The sequence below is a fragment of the Emydura macquarii genome, unplaced genomic scaffold (genome assembly GCF_026122565.2).
Source record: "Emydura macquarii macquarii isolate MOO-44397 ecotype Brisbane River unplaced genomic scaffold, CSIRO-AGI_Emac_v2 contig_573, whole genome shotgun sequence".
NCBI lineage: Eukaryota > Metazoa > Chordata > Testudines > Chelidae > Emydura > Emydura macquarii.
In genome coordinates, this window is record NW_027130710.1 from 1,386,628 (window position 1) to 1,407,889 (window position 21,262).

Genomic DNA, 21,262 nt, shown 5'->3' on the forward strand with positions numbered 1-21,262 from the left:
GCTGGCTTTTAGCATGCTAAGAGGCTTACAGGAAAGAATCATGGTTGAGTTTCTTAAATTCTGGAACCTTGTGTTGATAACAAGTGCCTTTCCTGTATAGATCCAAGATGGTGGTAGATCTCCTATTATTAGCTTTGGGATCACGTCTCTGTTCTCCAAGAATCTTTCATTGGAGAAAATAATCTTTGCTTTGCCTGTGTTGAATTTGACCGCCAGTGTTGTACATTTCTTTCCTGTAGAGAGAGTCTTCTGCTGCATTCATAACTGCATGAGTCCTCTGGGCTGCTATCTGGTGTTGAGCTGAGACACTCCACACTATAAATGTTTAAATATGAAACCAAGGCTTCACTGTGGTCCAAGCAGCAACAAAATATGAACAATTTACCAAACCCCAGAGCATACAATGGATCTGCTTTCTTGTGTCCTAGCTACTGTGGGATGAAAGGGAGCCTAGGATCTGATTGGGAACAGCCTGCTATTTTCTTAGGCATGTGTTCAGTTCATGCCAGTCAATTCCTTGCCTTGTTATTTAGGAAATGCTGTCAGAATTCATCTGACAAAGCTCGAAAGTCCCTCTAGAGAACATACTGACACGGTCCTTTCTCCGAAGAGCTTAGTCTAAGTAATATGTCTTCCACAGCTTATTTTGAGCTGTGAATTGGGGTTAATAATGGTTAATTCGTGGGGGTGGAGGGAAAATCTACTGATAAACTTTGTATATGGGGTGTACTCCATGTGGATCTTAACCACATGCGGTGCTGTTTATGGGCAACTTTGTTACGCATAAGTTATGCGCAGTGGATCCATTTTGTACAGTGGCTTTGCAGAAAGGGTGGAATGTGAAAATGTGTCTGTCTCTTTTAATGAACTTGTTTAATAACTAATCTATGTTGTTGCTTCCAGGTCAGGGGTCACCACATTGCAAAGCTTGATCCTCTCGGCATTAGTTGTGTAAATTTTGATGATGCACCAGTAACTGTTTCTCCAAACGTCGGTGAGAATTACTCTGCAAATTAATTTGAATGTAATTTAACTTTTTTTTATCCCTTTCCTCTTTTTTCTTTTCCCCTGTCCCTTTTTGGTATCCACTTTCCTTTCCATTCCTGGCCCATTTCATAGATTCGAGGGCATCATGTAGCACAGCTCGATCCACTGGGGATCTTGGATGCAGATCTGGACTCGTCCGTCCCAGCTGATATTATCACAACCTCAGACAAACTGGGTGAGGGCTTTGAGAGCAGTTAGTGCCGCATTGCTTGAGCTCCTCTCTCACTTTCACAGCTTTGTCGTAGGTAGAACGCTTCACCAGTAAGAGGGGTCTTAAGTTTCCTTAGTAATGATCACGCTCTAAATTTATATCTTGTGAAACATTGGCTTCACCAGACTGGCAGCAATGCACCAGTTCTACCCCTCCTTCCAGTTACCATAGTGGGCATGTATTGTGGCTTGTGGTAGATCTACCAGCCGCATTCTCTGTCATCTCCTATCAACACTGGTTAATTTAACATTGCAGTTGTAAATGGACTAAATTGTCCAGTGGTATCAACAACTGTATCTCTGTGGAAATGTAAAGTGATAGGAGAAGAGAGGTTTCATGGTGATCGGTGGTCACGCTTCCTTTCCTTAGCATCCCTTGCTCTATGAAACTGTGAACCAGCATTGCTGCTTTCTTGCCAACAGGCTGCTGCTTCTAGGGGCCATGATGGCAGCCCTCAGCAGCTTGGAGAAGACAGGAGCTTTGTTGGTATTCTCCATCCAAGAATAGTGTAGTCAAAAGAAATCTCTCTTGAAATACCACAGTCATGTGTCATGGTGCTAATTTTGTGACAATGCTGTTGCATTCCTTAGTTCCTTGGCTTGCTGTGGGACTTTACAAGTTGAATGCATAGTTTCAACTCTGACCAATAATCTGCTAGTGATCATGACAAGGAAGCTTTGGAATGCCTTCCTATATCGAGGAGAGAGGTTGAAAATACAGTGCTTTTGAATGAAAGATGCATGTATGTTGCAGATGGAAGTGTGTGGTGTTCAGTACTTGAAATTCTATCTGGAAGGTGCTGAAATTCCAGTACCTTGCAACAGACTCTAATTTTGATCTCTGTAGTATGCTGCCATTCTTCTAGTCTAGATTATGGTGGCTGAGCTCTCTATCAACTTGCTGGTGCTTTCCAAGGGTTTATAAACCTGATTCTGTAAGCTCTCCTAAGCGGCATGCTTCTAACTTAGACTAGACCAAGAGTAATGACCACTAACCCTTACAGGGGTAAGAGACACCTGATCAGAATATATTGTGCATGTAAATGTATTTGGTGATGACTTGTCCAGCTACCGGTGCAGAAGCATCTAGAATTACATGCTGCTGGAATCCATTTAGGAGTGGGCGAGGGGAAAGAATTACAAAAATCAACTTGTTTGGCTTAGCTGAAGCATGGAGGATTATGGCTATGGAGGGCAGGTAATCCTATCTAAGATCCTAGAGCTCTTGACACTTGGGTCCGATCTTGTATTCAGTTTTATCTTTAGCCATTTAGTCCCTTGTGGCCCTTTACAACTTTAAAACAAAACAAAGTCTGGTGCTGACTCTGTCAACTCATCCAATAAGGGGAAACCTTCTGCAATCTCCGCTAAATGTCCAGAAAATACTTATCTGAAGAGAGTAGTCTGGGTCTGTGCCCCGAAGGCAGTGTGGAGCTAGTTCTGTGCCTGGAGTCCCTTCGTGGAGACGGCTTTGTTATCAATTCCCAAGAGAGTCCAGATCTAGGAAAGAAAAAGGTTGAGTTTGATATCTGCTAACTTCATCACTGGAAACAGCTGCTGAGCATTTAAAATCATTGGGTGGGTCTCGTTCTATGCTGCTACCCCTGTGTTTGGGGAAGAAGGGGGGTGCAGGTGGTTTTAAGCCACATTTTGCACTCCCTGCGCAGCCCCTCATGTAAATTAAAGCAGCCTCGTGCTACTTTAATTTAAACTCTACTTCCTGCAAGCCCTGGAAAACAAAGGATAGTCATGGCGAGAGCGCGCTCACCGTGACTCCATTGCACCCCCTGTGGCCGGGGGAGGACTGAGAGACAGGTGAATGTGGACCATTACACCAGGCTGGAGGAGGCCTCTGTGCTCAGTATTCCCCGAAGGCTGTTTCTGGCCTCTTTGAGGCCCCTTTTATGTTGCCAAAGTCGTATGTGAGAATCAGGCCCGGTATCTCAGCACCAAAAGGAGAAACTTCTTAAGAACAAAATTAAGTGTAATGCTGAGCTGAGTGCTGTTCTAATCTGGAAAATGACTTCAGTTTAAAAGGCCTAGTAGGTCTCTGCCTCGCTGAATCAAGCAAATCTTTTAATTTTAGGGGTTAAAAATGCGTTTTCTGTTGGGATTCTGCTCTCATGCTCAACTTTGCACCACTGACAGAAAAGTCATTTTAACTGTTTAGCAACATGATGCCCGAGCTAGAACCGAATCCAGCTTGCTCTCCTGGATTCGTCGTAGGGTTTTCAACATTAGCGAGGCTACTATTTACAACCTTTTACTTTTGCTGTTGGGGAAACGATGCATGAGTTTGAAAGGGAACTTGACATTAAATAGAAGATGGCTGTAAAATTCAGCAATGTGTGGAAAGATTCCTGATACGAGAAGTGCAGCTGTACATCTGAGCGTCTGCTTAAACACAGGTTATTCCGCTCTAGTGCATCCTGGCCAGGATCAGAGTGTTTGCTTCCTTAAAGAAGAAGGAGGTGGTTGGTGGTGTTTTAAATGACACCCTTTAAAACTGGATGTCTTCCCCAAATGGGCCTTGCGAGATCTGAAGGCACCAGCAGTGCTGTCAACAGTGGAAAGGCTGTAGAAACAGCTGGTGGGTCAACAAACACTAGAGAAAAGTCAACATTAGCACAGATGTCTGCTGAAGAGTTCCTGCAGTCTGTCAGTCTGTCGACAGTGAAGTTCTAACATTGTTAAAGAACAAGACAGGAAGCCAATAAGAATGTTGTAGAACTTCATCTTCGAGTGGCTCGTCTTTCCCTGCTGCAGTTAAAACTCCTCGTGGAGGAATCAAAGCTGTCAGGAAGTTCTAAATGAAATCGGGGGGCTTAGCTGCGTGCAGATGTGCATCTGCTAAGACTCCGAAGGAAGAAATGGTTTTACTACCAGGTATAGTCTAGTTATGCTTGCTGGACTTGGTCAAGTGGGCCAAATCCTATATTGAAATCAAAGCCCCTTTTGGCCGCTCAGGCAGTGCAAAGCGACTGGAAACAGGTTCCCATTGGCCTGCAGAAATTTCCTCTGGTGGTAGGGGGGCTCTCTGCTAGCTCAGATGTGCTTGATCTGAGCCCTGTCTGCACCGGGCCCAGCACTGGTGGCGTGAGTGTACCAGAGCTCCACTATGTTTGTTCCCTCACCGATGCAGGCCGTGGGCTCCATTGAGGACCCTACATCAGTTGTGCAACTTAGGGCTGCTTCTGAGCAGCTCCAGGTGGTGGCGGCGGCGGTGCTGACGGGTTTGGGAGCTGTCACTGGTGAGCTGATGCTCCCTCCATCCTCTGGTGCTGAGGATGCAGGAGATAAACTGGCCTAGCGTTTTGCTGCGCTGCCTCTTCCTTCTGCGGGGCAGCGTGGACTGTGTGATTCTGCCATGGAGTCATAATGCTGAATGGATGACACTAATCACATCAATATCAAGGGTCAAGTTACCAATAGGAGCCGGAGATGAGCGAGAAAAGAGTCCTTGGGGGAATGAACATCACAACGGTTTTCGTGGTGCAGCTTTATCTGATCTGTTGAGACGAATCCTAGAAATGTAGAGCTGGAAGGGATCTCAAGAGGTCATCTAGTCTATCCCCGGCACTGAAGCGGGGTTAAGTATATCTAAACCAGTGGTTTCCAACCCAGGGCCCGTGGGGTCTTTCAAAGTGGTCCACCACTCTCCTTCACTGGCTGCAGAAGGCAAATACTTCATAAGGATTCAGGTGGAGCGTGTTGGCACAAGTCCGGTGCAGGCTTCTTGCTTCAGCCAAGTGGATGGGAGATCAGCGCTTCCCTACCCCTGGCTTTAGCAGGGAGCGTGGCAAAGTGCTCCGCCTGGGACCATAGGTGCTGGGATCCCTGCTGGAGCCAGAGGGAGTGGAGATCAGTGCTCTCCTCCCCTGACTGCAGTAGAGTACAAAGTGCTTTGCCTGGGTCCCTAGGCACTGGGGTACCTCCTTGAGCCGGAGGGAGGGGAGCACTGATCTCCCGTCCCCCTGGCTGCAGAAGGGAGCCACTGCCTAGGGACCCAGGTGGAGCGCACAGGACTACAGGATGCGTGCGTTTTCCCTGCTGCAGCCAAAGGATGGGAGATCCTCGCTGAACTCCTTTCATCTGGCTACAGTGGTGGGGGGAGGCTGCTGGCGGAGACTGGTGGCCCTTCAGGGTTCTAAAAATTATATCTGTGGCCCTCGAGGGGAAAAAAAAGGTTGGGAACCACAGATCTAGACCATCCCATCTACACCAGGAATTTTGGTTAAATCTGATTATCTGAAAGTTCTCCCCCGAATGAAAGTGTCAGAGCTGGGCTATGCACGGTTTTGGGCTGATTTAACTTTTAGCTGGGGATGTTACCTGTTTTACCAAAATAAGTAAATCATTGCAGACTTTAGAGAAGCAAGCCTGACACCTGATGGAAGGCCTTCTGCAGCAGATGTTTTAACAGGAAAACAAAACTCCGCAATACTAGCTCAGAAGCCAGCTGTTTTCCATTTGTGAATGAGAGAGCCCAGGAGGAAAATATTGGTGAGAATGCCATAGGCAGGTACAGCTGAGGACGCATCCAGTACATATGTTTGTGCTGCAGGTGCTGACTTGACCGTCTCTGGAACATGCTACTGCAGTGATAGCATCCCATTATCGAGACTAGCGTTCAAGAGGAATCAGGCACTACTTGAATGTGCAAAGAGCAATACTGCCTTTCACCAGAAGACTGAGTCAAACCCAGCTGCAAAATTCCACACCATACACACACACGCCAGTGTGTTGCAGGGATTTTCCTTTAACTAGAAAGTGGGTCTGGATTGATGAGAATTATTTGTCCTGATGGGCACGATAACCAAGCTAGTTCAGATCTTTGACATCCTAAAAGCCATATTTGGCTACTGAAGTCCCCTCTGAAACCAGTGGGATTGCAAAGGGTGCAAATTAACACCCTGCCTTGGCCTATTGTATCAGATTTTGAAAAGGCAAGCTAAAAAGCGGTTGCACAGTCAGTGGTTTTAAAGTTAAAAAAGTGGTGACCGACAAAAACAAACAACTCATCTGCCAACTATGCAAGCTTAGCTTACTCACTGTTCCCATTAACCCCACCCCTTCGGGCTGCTACTGCCCAAGGAAATAAAGAAAATTGTAGTGGTTGAAATTCATAAGAGAGAGGACAAAGCCAGATGTTTTCCAGATGCCAAAGAGCACAGTCAGAAGGCCGTAATCTCCCCTTCGTCAGACTTTTCTGCTAGAAACAGAGGAGAGTTACTAAAAACAGAATAATTCACAAAATTGTTGTAATGGAAACTGAGACTCAGGGTGGATGGATGTTGACGCATGATATAATTCAGGGACCGGTAAAGAGATCACCTTGCTCTGCTCTTCCAGAGCATCCATAGCTGCTTAGTTGAAAGCCAGGCTGGCATCTTGCCATGAGCCGCAGGAGTGTAGAGCTGTGGGGTCTACAGGTCCCAGAGTGCATTTCACCACTTTCATCGGAGCAGTCTGGCCCCTGGATCTTTAACCTCTGGAATAAAATTGAGGGCAACCACAGAGCACCATGGGCAACATCTGGCCATGTAACCTGTCGGCTGCACTCTGGCCACCCCTTTGCTTTTACTGGGGTATCCCTTAGTCTCTCCCTTCCCCCTTTCTTCCAGGAGTAAGAATCTGTGGGCCTTATTCTGATCTAATTTACAGCGGCGTGAATGATTGAAGTCAGGGGGGTAAAACTAGTGTGAGAGGAGAATGGGGGTCTGTATGTCTCCTGGTTTAATGCCTTTCCCTATGTATGTCTTTCATAAGAGGAAGATGTTGTATAGTCTAAATGACAGACTGAGAAGCTGAATCCTTCAGATTTAGTGTTATCGTTAATCTAAATCCCAATTCCAGCACAGATAGCCTCCATGGCCTTGGGTAAAGACACTTCTGTCTCCCATTTCCTCATCTGGAGATACTTGCCTGGCATTCCGGACTGCTGGGAGCTGTAAAATGCTTTGACGGTGGGAAAATGCTGAACTAGTATAAGGTGATGCTGTACTGTTATTCTTGCAGCTGGGGGTAGTTAGCAGATCTCTCTGGCCGTGCCGTCAGCTGGCTGGTAGCTCAGGGACCATTAGAGGGAGGAACACCTAGGCCTTCTCTTATAACTTGATCTTTGCAAACTCTGAGCCATCAGCAAGACAAGTGCAAATGTTCTGGCCGCTGGCCTGGGATCTGCAGCAGCTAGTTCATCACATATGAAGCTGATTTCTAAGCAAATCCGGCTCAGTTTTATGTTAAAACTGTTTCCTGACGCTTGGGCCGCAGTGAACTTGCAGAACGGTTAATTGCTCAATTTTTTCGTCCTAGTGACACGACCTGCTTTCGACGTCCATGCAGTGAAATACATGGAGATCAGCTGTAGTGCGAGCTCTGCTTGAGTAGAAGCTATTCGTGGGTGTCTGTTGTAATTAAGAGAGGAGTAGCACAGAGCCAATTTCTGAAACTGATCTCTTGCTTGTCAAATGGCTTTTACTTAGCAATTTGCTATTATCCCTGCTCCTTCAGAAGCTCCTTTTGGCTTCAACAACGTGACCACGTTAATGCTGAGACTTGTGTAAGGATATCGAAGCCTGTGTGAGAGGAAGATTGCGGCTGGAATTTCCAGAGAGACTTAAGCACCCGGTTTCTATGGGATGTCAGTGGGGTGTGGGTGCTGAGCTGTTGTCTTCTCCTTTGAAACCTCTAGCCTAGATCCTTGCTGCTGTTAATGGATCTGACGGAAAATGATGTAAAGCGAGCATGTTAACTGCGAAAACCCAAGTTGTGTCTTGGGTCTTGGCAGCAGATTCCACCCTGCGCTAGGTGCCAAGGGAGACATGTATTGAAATCAAGGTGTGGCGAGTGAGGCAGCCCTTGTGCCCTTGGATGGGCGGTGCTCGGGACCCTGTTGCACCTTCCTCTTCAAAATCTCACCCCGAGAGGCTCAACAAGAAGGTGATTTTCCCAAACCCAGACTGATCTTCCGTGCTGCTTATGTGATCACTAGGCAGCATGCAGCATTAATTGTAAGTTCCCAATAATCCTCCCTCTTACCCTGCCCTCTGTACTCATCAGGAGTATGAGATTGCTGCCTTTCTTCCCCTTGCCTGCTTAACCTGGTATAAGCATTTTACACGGTCATACACATCTACTCTGGGGTGTCAGATTATAGTGCAGCTCCTGTTCCTGAACCAACTCCAGTAAATACCCTTTTGGAGAAGCATGTCCGAGCAAACCTGGAAAGACTTGTATGGAATGACCTTCCTGTCTGTGTTCTAGTTCATGCTGCTGTTCCTTGATCTTACATAAGTAGAAGATGGTGATCTCCAACCCCTAACTCAGAAAAGGCCAGGCAATCACATTGAGTAGTTCAGCGAGCTCATATGTGATTACAAGCGATGGGTTGAGGGAGGTGGGATCTCTCAGGTCATCAGGAGTATGAGTGGACGGGTAAATCGGGGGTGCCTGAAAGTTTCTCTGCCTGAAAGTCCCATTACATAAGTCAGTAGGTTGGAGTAACATGTTGGTTAGATCCATTCCTGCCTAGATCTCCTATGGAAGTGCAATGTGTCCTGTCTCACTCAGACAGCTGTGAACTGAGCCTTCACAGCTCACACTGGGGATTATGCTCTACGTTATCTGCTGCAGAGGTTCCCAGAGTGTAATCTGCTGAGCTGGCTGCTCACCTGTTGCTGGCTCGCCTCCTTTCCGGCTGCTAAATGTTAAAAGAGCTAAAAACACACTGCATGCTTTACTATTCTCCATATAAGCAGTTGCCTGGGGCGTTGTGCCACAGCCAAAGGGCGGAGAGGTGTCGAAGATGTAGTCCATGCTATGAAAATGTTTTGAGGCTCCCAATCTTGCTAAACAGAGCTTTGGCAAAGCTAACCAGCTGTAGCAAGAGCTTAGCATGTTGACTGCCTGTGTCCCCAGCATGTCCGGCCCAGCATGCTCACAGCCAGTGTCAGAAATGTCAAAGCATTTTGCAGGCTTGACCTCAGTTAAATGAGCAAACCATTAATAACATTTATACACGGGGAGACCTGAGTCAGTGCAAAGACCCTGAACAGAACCACGTCACCATAAGGGCGGGTGAGCAAACCTGCATCTGCCAATGTGCAGAGAACCTGTCCTCCTCTGTCTGGCCATTGCGCTGATGTTGCAGAGGCCGTTTCCTTGTAGCAGAATGCTGTCTGACAATTCATTGCCCCTCTTTAGGGGTGACCTGGAAAATCATATCCCCCCCACCAGCAAGGACTGCAGCTAAGGCATTCAAAACACGGGTTTGCAGAACAATTCCCAGCTTGATAACCTAGCTGTAAAGAAAGGGCAGGGTCTTGTGTTCAGAGTCTGGAGCTCTGTGTATGACACCTCACGATAAGTCTTTATGCTTCCACGCTGGCTTTTGACAGAGAGTTAGTTTCCTGAGCTTTGTCAGAATCCGTGCTGCTGTTACGTACTGTCACCTTCTCGTGTGCATGTTTCGTTTAGGGGAACAATAAGAGGAGATCTCAAACCATGCAGCTCAATTGCTCCCCGGTGTCAATGACACCCTTCATTCTCACCTGCACCCTCTTTGCGGCTGGCTCTCTGAAGGATTTCCTCATGATCTCCTCCCCAGTATAGTGCATAGTCATCCTCCATTCTAACCCTTCTCTCCTGTAGTGGTTTTTGACCATATTTGAAAACTTTTTTTTTTAACTTGTACTTTCCATGACTTCCCTTCACAGTTCTGGTTTTACTAACTTTGGCTGCGTGTCTCTGTCTTCTCCCTTCTGCATCCCATCTTTCCCTCCCTTCCCAGATCTTGCAGTGTTCAAGGAGCGGCTGAGATTGCTAACAGTAGGAGGTATGCAAATAATGAGCCTTTAACCCTTCTGGAGTTCAGGACTCTCTTTGAATAGGTTATTCTGGGCATGTATAAAGCGGGTAAAGTTACAACCTTCCCATGTTTCAACAGTGTTAAGTTTTTTTTGTATCGTTTTTTTTAATTTCTCTTTCTGAATAAGTGTCTGAGCTCAATGCTTGATTAGTGGCACTGCCAACCTGCCTAGACTTATTTTAATCCTGAGTTTTCCAAGCACTTTCCTTTTTGTCCACATGCATGTCTGGCTTGCCAGAAATCCTATTTCATTGTGCTTAATCGTTCAGACACACCTCCCTGGTATCCTGATGTCTTCTAGAGCCTACATCCTGTTTTGAATCGGCATAATAGCTGGATGTCTTTCAATGCACCTACCTTTCTTTGACCAGATGACATGCATATTCTAGGTCCACTTTGCCCTCCACTCACAGTAATGATTCAGATGAAATCAGTCGTCCCTGTTAGCCTAACCTTAGGTGCCCATCTGTTTCAGCCTCTAAACTGTTAGCCTGACTTTCAGAGTGGCCGAGCGTCCGCCTTGTCATTGACATCTGCGTGCTTGGCACCTTTTGAAAAACCAGGAACCTAAATAAGCAGCCTGACTTCCGGCATCCAACCTGGGAAATTTTGGGCCAGGGTTGTGAAAAGGTGATCTCTGTGTTACCATCAAGTAATCCCCATAGAGTGAATAAAGGGAAAGAGTAGGGAGAGCCCATTCAGTTCTGCACACTGTACCTGCCGTTGAGCCGCGTCTGTGGACCTCTTTGTAATCCTGTTCCACGGGTTCCATGTGATGACATGGAGAGTATGGGGGTGGCAGCAAGGGAATTCATCCCAGATCTGGGCATTGGGAACAGACCACAATCAGACCTGCCCTCTTACAGACTGATTATATTCCTCCTTCTGGCTGTCGTCAGATCCTTGAATTCGCCCTCCTGACTTGCATCTGACCTAGATCTAAATTTCCTGGGTGTGAACTCTGCATCTAATCCTCACCCCCGCCTCCCAGTTATATTAATCGGTCTTTGGTTTCTGTAAATACCAGTGTCAATCAAAAAGCTGAAGTGTAGCAATGAGCAGAGAAACAAAGACCACTGAAAGCAGCCTTGATCGTTGACCCTAGTGTCCATCTAGCTACCAGAGAATTAAAATTAAAGCAAACTTGAGTCAACGGAAGCTGAGAAACCTGGATCTGTGACCACAGACCCATTGTACCCCGGTGCCCACAAGCTTTGTGTATCCCCTCCCTCTAGGGTGGGGCGTGAAGGAGTGGGTGAGCTACCACCTTGCAAAGAGTAAGAGGAGGCAACCAGCCTGCAGCAACCCTGCACCTAGCAGCTGTGGGGAAACTAAAGGAACGCTCCTCTATCTGGGGTGTGCATTTAGTTCACCCTGCTCCCTTGCCAGTGCGGCTGGAGAGCCCCAGCCTAGTGCCAAATAGTTTCCAAACAGCAGGTGGCTTTTAAGAAAACTTGTTGGTATTTAAGCACTGCTTCCTTTCCATGGCCCCCTCTTTGTGGCCATGTTTCTGCCCAAAGGTCCATGGCTGAATTATCAACGTAGTGCTTCCCTGCTGCCTGTGCTTCTTGAGTACTGCTGTTGGAATAAAACTGAAATCTGATTTCTGTCATCCTGGCCTGATCCCCTCTGCCTCTCAGGGCTTGTTTACATGGGGAAATTATTCCAGAATAAGGTAGGGGGTGAATGTAAAGCTCTATTGGTATTGCAGAAGACCTATCCGCAGTGGGAGCTATTCTGCAATAGCTATTCTGGTCAATTTCAATGGAGGCTTTAAACACAGGCTTAAATTAGGGTGTTACCAAAGTTGCACCCTCCTCAAAGGCAGGAAATTCTAACCAGCATCCATATTTGTAACGTGCAGTGTGGCCTCACGTAGCACAGCACATACAACGTGAGGAGTGTAGGGATTTCATGATAGGGACTTGAGACCTTAGAGGACCTAGACTCTAGACCCGTTGGAGGTCACGCTCATTCAAAGAGCGGTGTGTTGATATGAGCTGTGACAACTTTGCTGTATCATTCAGACGTAGGCCACTTCCTTCATGGAAAGCATAGACTGCCATGAGGTCCCTAACCCTTCCAACGGAAGTCACTAGTTGCTCTATAAACGTGTATTTAGCCTCCCAATAACAATCTTACTCGATGATCTTACCTGTCCCTTTGTCATGCTGCCAACCTGTGTTAGGTGGGATTCCAGAGTTTGGCACTGTTCGGCTACTCATCCCCACTGGAGTGAGGAGGAGCTGCAGAGACTGCACAGATGCAAGTGGGACAGCCTTGGCCAGGTTAAGCCCTATACCCAAGCTAAGCAGGGGTCCTATTCCCAGCTGGGCCACTGACTTGCTGAGTGACGATAGTGCCTCAGTTCCTTTGTCTCAAGGAGTTTGACCTTTCTCACAGAAGCTGAGGTTTTGTGTTTCACTCCTGTTGAGTTTTGAGGTGCCAAGAGGCATGATCGTGACTATTGAACGGCAACAGTAAGGTGGTTGTGGATTTTAAAATACTCCCTTCACAACTGTTCAGAGTTCCCCTTGGTTCTGTGGCCCACTTATGCCCTCTGAGAAAGGGCTTGACAGTATAAATAGTGCTGGCCCCATGCCTGTAATTAGCTGTGCTAATTACCTGCCTATTTTACGAGTGCCTTCAGATGATGTTAAACAACTCTTAAATACATTCATGCCAGTGCATCTTCCATGACTGAATTGCTCCCTCACTGTGAATGGAGACCCTTCCACTTTCAAAAGTGATCAGTGAAAGGTACTCTGCTAGAGAGAGCCCTGCAGGGCAATTAACATAGAGTGATCTTGTCTGGACATAAGTTTGCAGCTGAGGAGACAAAATCCAGTAACTGCTGGGTCGACACAGGATCAGTGGGCTCCAGTTACTGCAGGCAGGTCAGGGACACTTGCTCTGCCTGCCCAGAGGAGGTATGTGCTAGTCCAAAAAATATGGAATGAATATAGAATTTCTTAGCAGAGCGCGCTCTGCTTTGAAACAAAGTACAAGGAGCAGGGCCGAGTTACATGTCAATAAGGGTGTATGCATGTGTGTGTATGTGCTAGCTAAACACTCCTACCTAGCCACCTGCTTCCAAAAGGACACGATCTTCTGGTCAGAGAGAGAGTGGTAATGGTGTTTAAATTGTAATCCCCGGGGCCAGTAATGTCTGGGGGGAGGTTGGTGGGATAGAAACCTCGTGGCCCAATTGGCCTGTGGGTAGAGGAGGACTGGCACCTACAGAGCTGTCAGTAACCTCTCTGGAGTGTCGCTGGCGTACAGGTTAATCATGAAGGGATTGCCTCTGGTATTGGGATGTTGCAGGGACATTGCTGCACTGTTCTGAGCCCCTCGTCTCCCCCGGGCCAGCCCTTGGCTTTGATCCCTGTTTGAGGCCAGTGTAGTTTTCCTTACAGACCACGAATATGTTTTAAGATGAAACTTCCCATTTTACTGTGCTCCAGCATTGGCCCCTCAGATCCCGAGGAGGTGGGCGTGGTGTAAGAACCGACCCACCACAGTGAAAACAAAGAGCTCCAAGGGTGGCTAAGTTGAAACCCTATAGACCTGAGCAGGCTCCCAGGACTGTCTCTTGGGAAGAGTCGCTCCAGCCAGCAAAACCCTCCTGACTGCCTTACAAAGAGGGCTTTGTTCATAGCACATGGGTCCCGTTGATTGTAAAATACTTCTCTCCCCTGGGTGAGCTATTCAGGAGAGTCCACTGCCGAATCCTGAAACTGACATGGTTTTCTTTGTCTTGCTTTCCTTCCTTATTTCCATTTTCTCTGGGTTGGTCCATTTAACCTTTTGTTTTCTGCTTCAACTTCATTTGTTAATTCCGAACATGGTGAAATCTGTTTGCTCAATGACTCTGGTCAATCCTCTTTGGTTTTTTTTCCCTTCTTTCTCCTACATTATATTCCTGAAATATATTTTGTGGATGTGGGATTCCAACACTTGATTTAATTACCAATTTACATGCATATATATTGCTTTGTTGTGTTGTATCCTGGTGTTGCCTGGGTGCCTTTGTGATAACCTTTTTGTTCTGTGCTCGTGTGTCTTGTTTAATTACTGCTTGGGTTTTTTTTATCCATGCAAACCTCCTTCATGCTTATTTTTGGTTTTTGTGCTGCTTTTTTGTCATCCTCCCCACAACCCTGGTTCCTGTGTGACTGTCCATGTCCAAAACACACACCCCCTCTCTCTCCTGCTTTGGCTTGTCCCACCTGTGAAAAATCCTGCAGGGTTTTATGGACTGGATGAATCGGACCTCGACAAGGTCTTCCACTTACCCACGACCACTTTCATTGGAGGCAATGAGTCGGCTCTTCCACTCCGCGAGATCATCCGCCGTCTGGAGGTAAGACAAGTGCAGGGGAATTGCACAGCCCTTCAGAAAACTAGGCTGTTAGAGATCCCAAATTGGGAACCGAATGTATGGGGAGACTTAATAATAAAACTCTGAAAGCCACTTCTCCCCGCCTCACCGGAGATCAGGATCCCAGTTCATCTGACTACCAGTCCAGAGACCCGTATTGCCAACCCCAAGTTTTCATATTTCATAAGTGGGGTCCCTCCCCTGAGAATCATGAGATCTTAATAAAAATTCCCCCACATTTATTACTTGCCTTCTGGATTTTGAGCCGGTAGGGGTCACATTTTCCAGCTGCTCTCTGCTATCATGAGGGGATAGAAACTCGTTTTTCATTTATGGAAGATGAGATTCTCCCATCCTCACAAGAGTCTGGGAACTGGGATTCAAGAAGAAACCTAGATATCATATGACTCAGACAGATCATGAGAGTTGTTAGCACTGACAGCCTGACCCACCGCTGACATCCCCTAAACAGCATTGAAAGCAGGAAAAGTCACCCCCAGTTCTGCACTCGGAGATAACAGTGGTGTGGATGGAGGAAGCCCCTGCGACCTCTAACTCGGAGCTTGGCAGGGAGAAAACTTTCTGTCCCATGATGGGCATTTATAGTACTCCTCCCTTCCAGCAGCCATATTATGTAGCTGGAGAGTTCAGTGCCTCAGTCTGGAGCTGAAGCAAACCTTTCCAACTCATAGCTGTACTCCTGCCAGGAGTCAGCTCTAAGGGTGCTCTCATGAGTAACACGTTCCCCCTTCTGCCTCATCCAGGAAGCCACTGCAGGGAGACTGAGAGGCAGATGGTGGGCGCTAAACCCACTGGATGTCAGAGGGTGGAGGAGTGAAGTGATGGCCAAAATCAGCCTGCTGTTATGGGCTGGGCAGGCTCAAGGAGGGAGAGCGGGGGATCACCCCTTGAACAGACTCACTAAGGAGTTGAGATGAGGGAGAGGAGTCCTGGTGCAAGCAGGCGCCTCCTTCCTCTGCCAGCGATCGGCGCATGCCCTCCACTTGCAGGGGTAGGGAGGGAGCAGTTGCGGCTGACTACCCAATGACAGAAGTAGTGCAAGGAGCTGGCTGTTTTCACACACTGCCACTTCTTCTCTGCGCTCCTGCACACCACAGGTGCAACCATCCAACTACCTGGCTCTAAGCACCTCGTGCCCAGCCCAGCTTTGTTCATCTACACTATGGTGCTCCCTTCCCCCTAGGAGCCACTAGGTTTCTTGCTTCACCCTAGTTCGTAGGAGGACTGTAATGACCCCCTTCTATGCCTCTATGGTGGTGGCAGCAGCAGCTCTGTAACATGTTTGTTTACTTGGAAGGGTTGTGCAAACCTCGGCTGATATAACATTGTACGATACCTTGATACGAACGGAGGAGGTTTGCATGGTAACAGTTGGTCCCAAGGGCCGTATTTCGAGCTGTTACTCTCGGAACCAGTCAGCGTTCAGAAAGCTGAGTGTAATATGTGCCTCACGATCTCACACAGAGCACATTTCTCAGTAAGGTGCATCTAATCTGAAACTGTCAGCATAGCTTAACGAAGCAGGACGGCACCTGCCAAGCCATAGTTGGTCTTCATGCCATCAGCAACTCCACTGATGAAGGTTGACCTTGGAATTTTGCAGCATTGTGTGAATGATTTAAAAATCCCTTGTGATTTGTTAGAATAAGAAACCTGCTGAGTTTGGGAGTACACGCTGGATTTTCCTTGGAAACTATAAAAGGAGCCTTGGTGTATCTTGATTAATGTATCCTGCACACCTAGAGCATCTTGCCTGAGGATCTCCAAGCGCTGTACAAACAACTAAATTTCATCTCCTTTATGTCGGTAGTCATTTTTACCCATGTTACTGATGGGCAAACAGGCATCAAGAACTGACGTGCTTTATTGGAAGCTATGTGAATGGCAGAGTTGGCGAATCCTGACCGCTAGTCCTGTGCGTTAATATTAAGGACCAGATTTCCAAGAAAGCTGAATGTATTGAGTCTTGAGTTCTCTTGACAATCTGGTTGCATGTGTCTTATGCCCCAGCACGTCTTCCTCTGGTTGTCAGGTGGGTTCTTTTCCCAGGTAACTCCCTAGCATGCACTGTGCTACTGACAGTGCATCACCCACACAGCCCCATTGGGGCTATACGTGTGTCTTCTGCAAAATTCCTCTCTTCCATAAGTATGGACTAATCAACTCCTTGAGGCCACCCTACGGCTGATGCAACCTCAGCAGCATAGTGCAATGCTGGGGAGTACCTCGGGAGAGGAGCCTGCAGTCTGCAGCAGGGCTGGATTGTACAAAATGTTGGGAGGTCTCTTCACTTTCTGATGTGCCTGTGGCCCAACATGCCCTGGCGTTAGGGGAATTCAGGAGGCCGTTCTAATACTGCTTGGTCCTTCTGTGCCATTTACAGGGCTCCTTGAATTCTGAACAAGGAGGACTGCTATTTGGGATGCTGTCTCTTGCCTGTGTTACACCGGGATTCTTAGGCCCGGAGGCAGTGAGATGGATGTTCTGCAGGAGGGCTCCTTGTCTCACTGTAACTCAGAAGAAGATGCAAAAGGCAGAACCTGGCCACAAGCTGTGACAGGCATTTATTACATTGATACTCTGCAAGGCAAAAGTGCCTTAAATCTCCTGCGTTACCTTGTGTTCCTCTCTCCTGTGTTAAATAGATGGCTTACTGCCAGCACATTGGTGTGGAGTTCATGTTTATCAACGACCTGGAGCAATGTCAGTGGATAAGGGAGAAATTTGAGACTCCAGGAGTCATGCAGTTCAACAACGACGAGAAACGCACCCTGCTGGCTAGGCTGGTGCGCTCAACCAGGTATTCTGCCTGCCTTTGGCGTCCCTCTGGTGCAGTCTGGAATGGACGGGGTGGCTACCGGAGGTTCCACAAACCTCTTAAAACCACTGATTTGTCAGTCTACGGTACTTATCTGGCCCCATCACCGAAGTATCTGAGACCCTCTCACTCTAATATGTTTATCTCACAGCACCCTGTTATACAGATGGTGCAGCTGATGCACAGAAAGGCTACGGGCCTTGGCCAGCGAGTTTGTAGCAGAGCAGGGACTTGAATGCAGGGTTCCCAAGTCCCAGGCTTGTGCCCTAACCATTGGACCGCCCTCTTCTGGAGGTCTTCTGTGAGAACTGTCAGTCAAAGTGACTCCACTTGTGTTCACTCTAAAATTGTGGCCTTAAACTATTGATGGGATCCTTCCCGCGCACACACAAATCACATGGATTTGCCTCTGGACAGGTATTTAAATAACATCTCAGCAGGTGTAATCCAAATGTAACGTGCCCTTTCTATGTGTTGCACATATAAGCGCAGTATCAGATTTAAATGGTACATCCTTTATCTGGTCTATATCCTGGACTTGGAGGGGGATGATCCAGTGTAATGGATCTCTCGCCATCCTGGTCCTGAAACAGGGAGTAGTGCATTGCTTCTTGGGTGATAGCAAGTGTCATTTGATAGTGTTCCTATCATGGCCTTGGGGTGAGCAATATTGGCCATATGCACAAGACCTGTCTGCAGAAACAAGCCTCCTGTAGGACCCCTCCAGCAGGGGGTCTGCTCTCCGGAGAGGTGGTGAATGTCCTGTGTAGTTTTGGAGCGGGAGAAGGTAGCTGGGACTTTCTCTTAATGTCCCCAGAAATGCAGTTTTTCTGTATTGAGTCTGATCTCTAGCAACCTCATTTTCTAAGACATCCCCTATCTCTCTGTCGTCCCATCGGATCCCTCAGCCTTCTGTCTCCTCCCCACTGCCTTCCTGTTGACCTTCACCCTGGATTAATTCCCGGACTCCTCACAACTCTCTCTCCTCTCTTGACCTTGTCTGAGCAGCAGTCTCACCAATCTCCCATCACCCCTTTCCTTCTCTCAGGCCGCCATCTCGTCTGCTTCAACGTCAACCCCCTGCCCTTGCACCAGATCTTTCTGGGGTCTCCAAACCATCAATGCCTTTGACTGCATTGCCGTTCTCAGATGTCCCCTCATTTGATTTTTGTTGTGGAACCTCACTCAGCTATCCACTTGTCTCTCTGCCCCTTCTCCCCCCGACCCTGTCTTCTCTAGTGCCTGATTCCTCTGCTGTTTCACTTCCTCCATTGCAAGTGTGTTTCTCGTCCTTCAGTCCTACCCTCTTCTTTGCCATACAGCGCTATTTATCACCTCCCACTGGTTCCAGCACCCAGAATCTCAGCCTTTGGCTCCCTTCTGAAATGCCTCTCATCTTGCATCTGTCACCCTCCCCGCTCAAGGGCTTCTCAGCTCCTTCCAGGAGAAGAGCAACAAGATTATATTGAGTCTTCCTCCAGCCCCCACTTTCCTCCTTCTCTGCTGTCAGATGTTCCTTTCTTGCTCCCTACCTTTGCCTCCTCCCCTCCCCACTCCATCTCGATCCACTCCCTCTGCTCTCAGCGCTTCTCCTCTAACGCCCCCCTTGGAATTTGCCTCTGTCCCATTCACTGCATCAGCTCTTCCCAAGTTCCCTCTTTGCAGCCGCTTCTCGGGGGTCCTAGTCATCTTCCTTCTCTTCCACCCCTCTGCAGCTTCTGATGTTCTTGATCACAACTTTCCATTTTGAAATCTTGACCCTCTTTTGGCTTCCACGACTCTGAGGTTAGCCCTGCTTTGAGCAGGGGTTGGACTAGATGCCTCCTGAGGTCCCTTCCACCTCTAATCTTCCATGATTCTGTGAGTCCAGCCTACCTCTGCCTGCTAGCCAGCTGGCTATTGGCACGGTGTGGACGTGCTCATAGGAATTCTTGGTATTTACTTAAGGCTATATTTAGAGCGTATGCTTTATTCTTCTTTCTTGCCCTTCACACAGTCTTTTCATTCTTAGATTAGGAACAATGTGGGCTAGGGATTGTGCTGGGTGTGGCTAGCACTTTGTACACAGTGGGTACTACCCTAGTAGTAATAATTATAAAGGCATAAGGTAGCCTATCCAGCATAGCTGGATCACTTGCACAAGTGACCTGTCCGTCTGTATCATCCAGCTGTGACTCCCCCACCAACGTCCCTGTGGATTCTCTGGCCCACGCTATAGGCTGTAGCCTCACCATTGACATCTGTCTGACTCTGCCTTTCAGGTTTGAGGAGTTCCTTCATCGGAAATGGTCTTCGGAGAAGCGTTTTGGCTTGGAAGGTTGTGAGGTGCTGATCCCAGCCCTAAAGACGATCATTGACAAGTCAAGTGAGAATGGAGTGGATTATGTTATCATGGGGATGCCACACAGGTAATAACATCCTTATGTTCCCCACACCCAATATTTTGGAAGCAGGGGCAGCTGTCGGGTCAGAAAGTTGCAGGGGACGGCATTTGGTGGGGCTGAGTGTAAAGGGAAGTTGGCGTCCCCTCAAACTCTCACTTCTAGCATGAGCTGACTTTTTTTTCCCAAAGATTAAGTAGAATTTGATTGAAAATGGTATAAACAAATGGAGATTCCCCTACATCTTGGGCATTAGCATCACCCCATTCATAGCCAGCATCACCCGTGGGAACGTTATCCAAAGCTACAGGAAATGTATCTTAGCGTACAGGAAACACCTGTATCTTTCTAAACAAAATGCCCAGCGCACGCAAGCCCTTGTTTATTACCTGTATAATTGCGCCCTGGGATCTGCAGAATAATGATGTTTCCCCAGTGAGCCTTAATCTAGGGCGTGTTGTGCCTCCCGCAAAGGAAGCAGAGGTTCCCTGTGGATATTGGGGCCCCGTTGCCCAGGTACACAACACTAGGCAATTTGGACCTGTGTTTTAAGAAGCGTTTTAACTGGCCATCTGGATCCAAATGAATTGGAAAGTGGGAAGAACAGAAAGAAAGAGGTGGCTGCCAGCATAGGGGAGCCCCTGTGCCCGGTTCAGCTAGACTCTGCCATGGGGGCATGAATAAATCCTGGTATTGCAAAACGAAACTTTCATGGGACAAGGTGCTGCAGAGCGATCCACGTTGCTGTCCTCTTAAGTGTCTTGCCTTGGACTGTACCACCTGTTTGGGGCGAGTATAGGGGAGAGTAAAACGGTTCATTCTTAGCGTAACCCAGGAAGAGGAATGGGTCTCTTGCCTTGGCTTGAAGCATAGGTGGTGGGAGATGGAGAGGCGCTTTCTCCGGACAGGCATCATGGAGTGCAAGGGCACCTCCCCCCCTGTAGCTGACTGTGGCGTTGATTTCACAGAGGGCGCCTGAACGTTCTCGCCAACGTGATCAGGAAAGAGCTGGAGCAGATCTTTTGTCAGTTTGATTCCAAGCTGGAGGCTGCCGATGAGGTGAGTCGAGCAGCCACGGGAGTATCTGGGCAGTGACTGTAGGTACAACACGCAGCTGGGCTCTCTCCCCAGACAGCAGACGACACTTGGCAATCCCTGTCCCCAGAGGCCCCAGCAGAATCCACCAGGAGAACACAGGAATGATCAGCCTGGTATCCCAGTGTCTGACAGTGGCCAGAGGGAGGTGCAAGAATCCCCTGGACCAACCTGTCCATGCGGGAAACGTCTTCTGCTCCTGACCCTCGTCAGGTAGTGGTTGGCTCTTGCCCTGAGTCAGGAAGGTTCATAACCCTTCTATTTTTTTATCCTGTGAGTTAGTGCTCATTAGCCAGATGGATATCTAGTTTTGTATTGGTCCTGCTCAGCTCATGGCCTCAATGATATCTCGTGGCAGTGAGTTCTGCAGGGTAGATGTTGTTTTTTACTAATTGTTGTCTCAGTTTCCAAGCCATGACGGTACTTTTTCCCCATGACTA

The 21,262-nt window shown here is 47.8% G+C and overlaps 1 protein-coding gene across 4 annotated transcripts in view; it reads left to right on the forward strand.

Annotated features, from left to right (window-relative positions):
• OGDH (oxoglutarate dehydrogenase) overlaps nt 1-21,262 on the forward strand; it is a 145,525-nt gene that overhangs the window by 33,145 nt on the left and 91,118 nt on the right. For 2 of the 4 annotated variants that reach the window (XM_067540332.1, XM_067540331.1), the window contains exons 4-9: nt 1,120-1,222; nt 10,049-10,093; nt 14,374-14,489; nt 17,174-17,328; nt 19,608-19,754; nt 20,696-20,786. In XM_067540332.1, coding sequence (XP_067396433.1) covers nt 1,120-1,222; nt 10,049-10,093; nt 14,374-14,489; nt 17,174-17,328; nt 19,608-19,754; nt 20,696-20,786 — 657 coding nt within the window. Of the gene's footprint in view, nt 1-903; nt 995-1,119; nt 1,223-10,048; nt 10,094-14,373; nt 14,490-17,173; nt 17,329-19,607; nt 19,755-20,695; nt 20,787-21,262 lie in introns of all 4 variants that reach the window. The other 2 variants (XM_067540334.1, XM_067540333.1) reach the window with 2 other exon arrangements.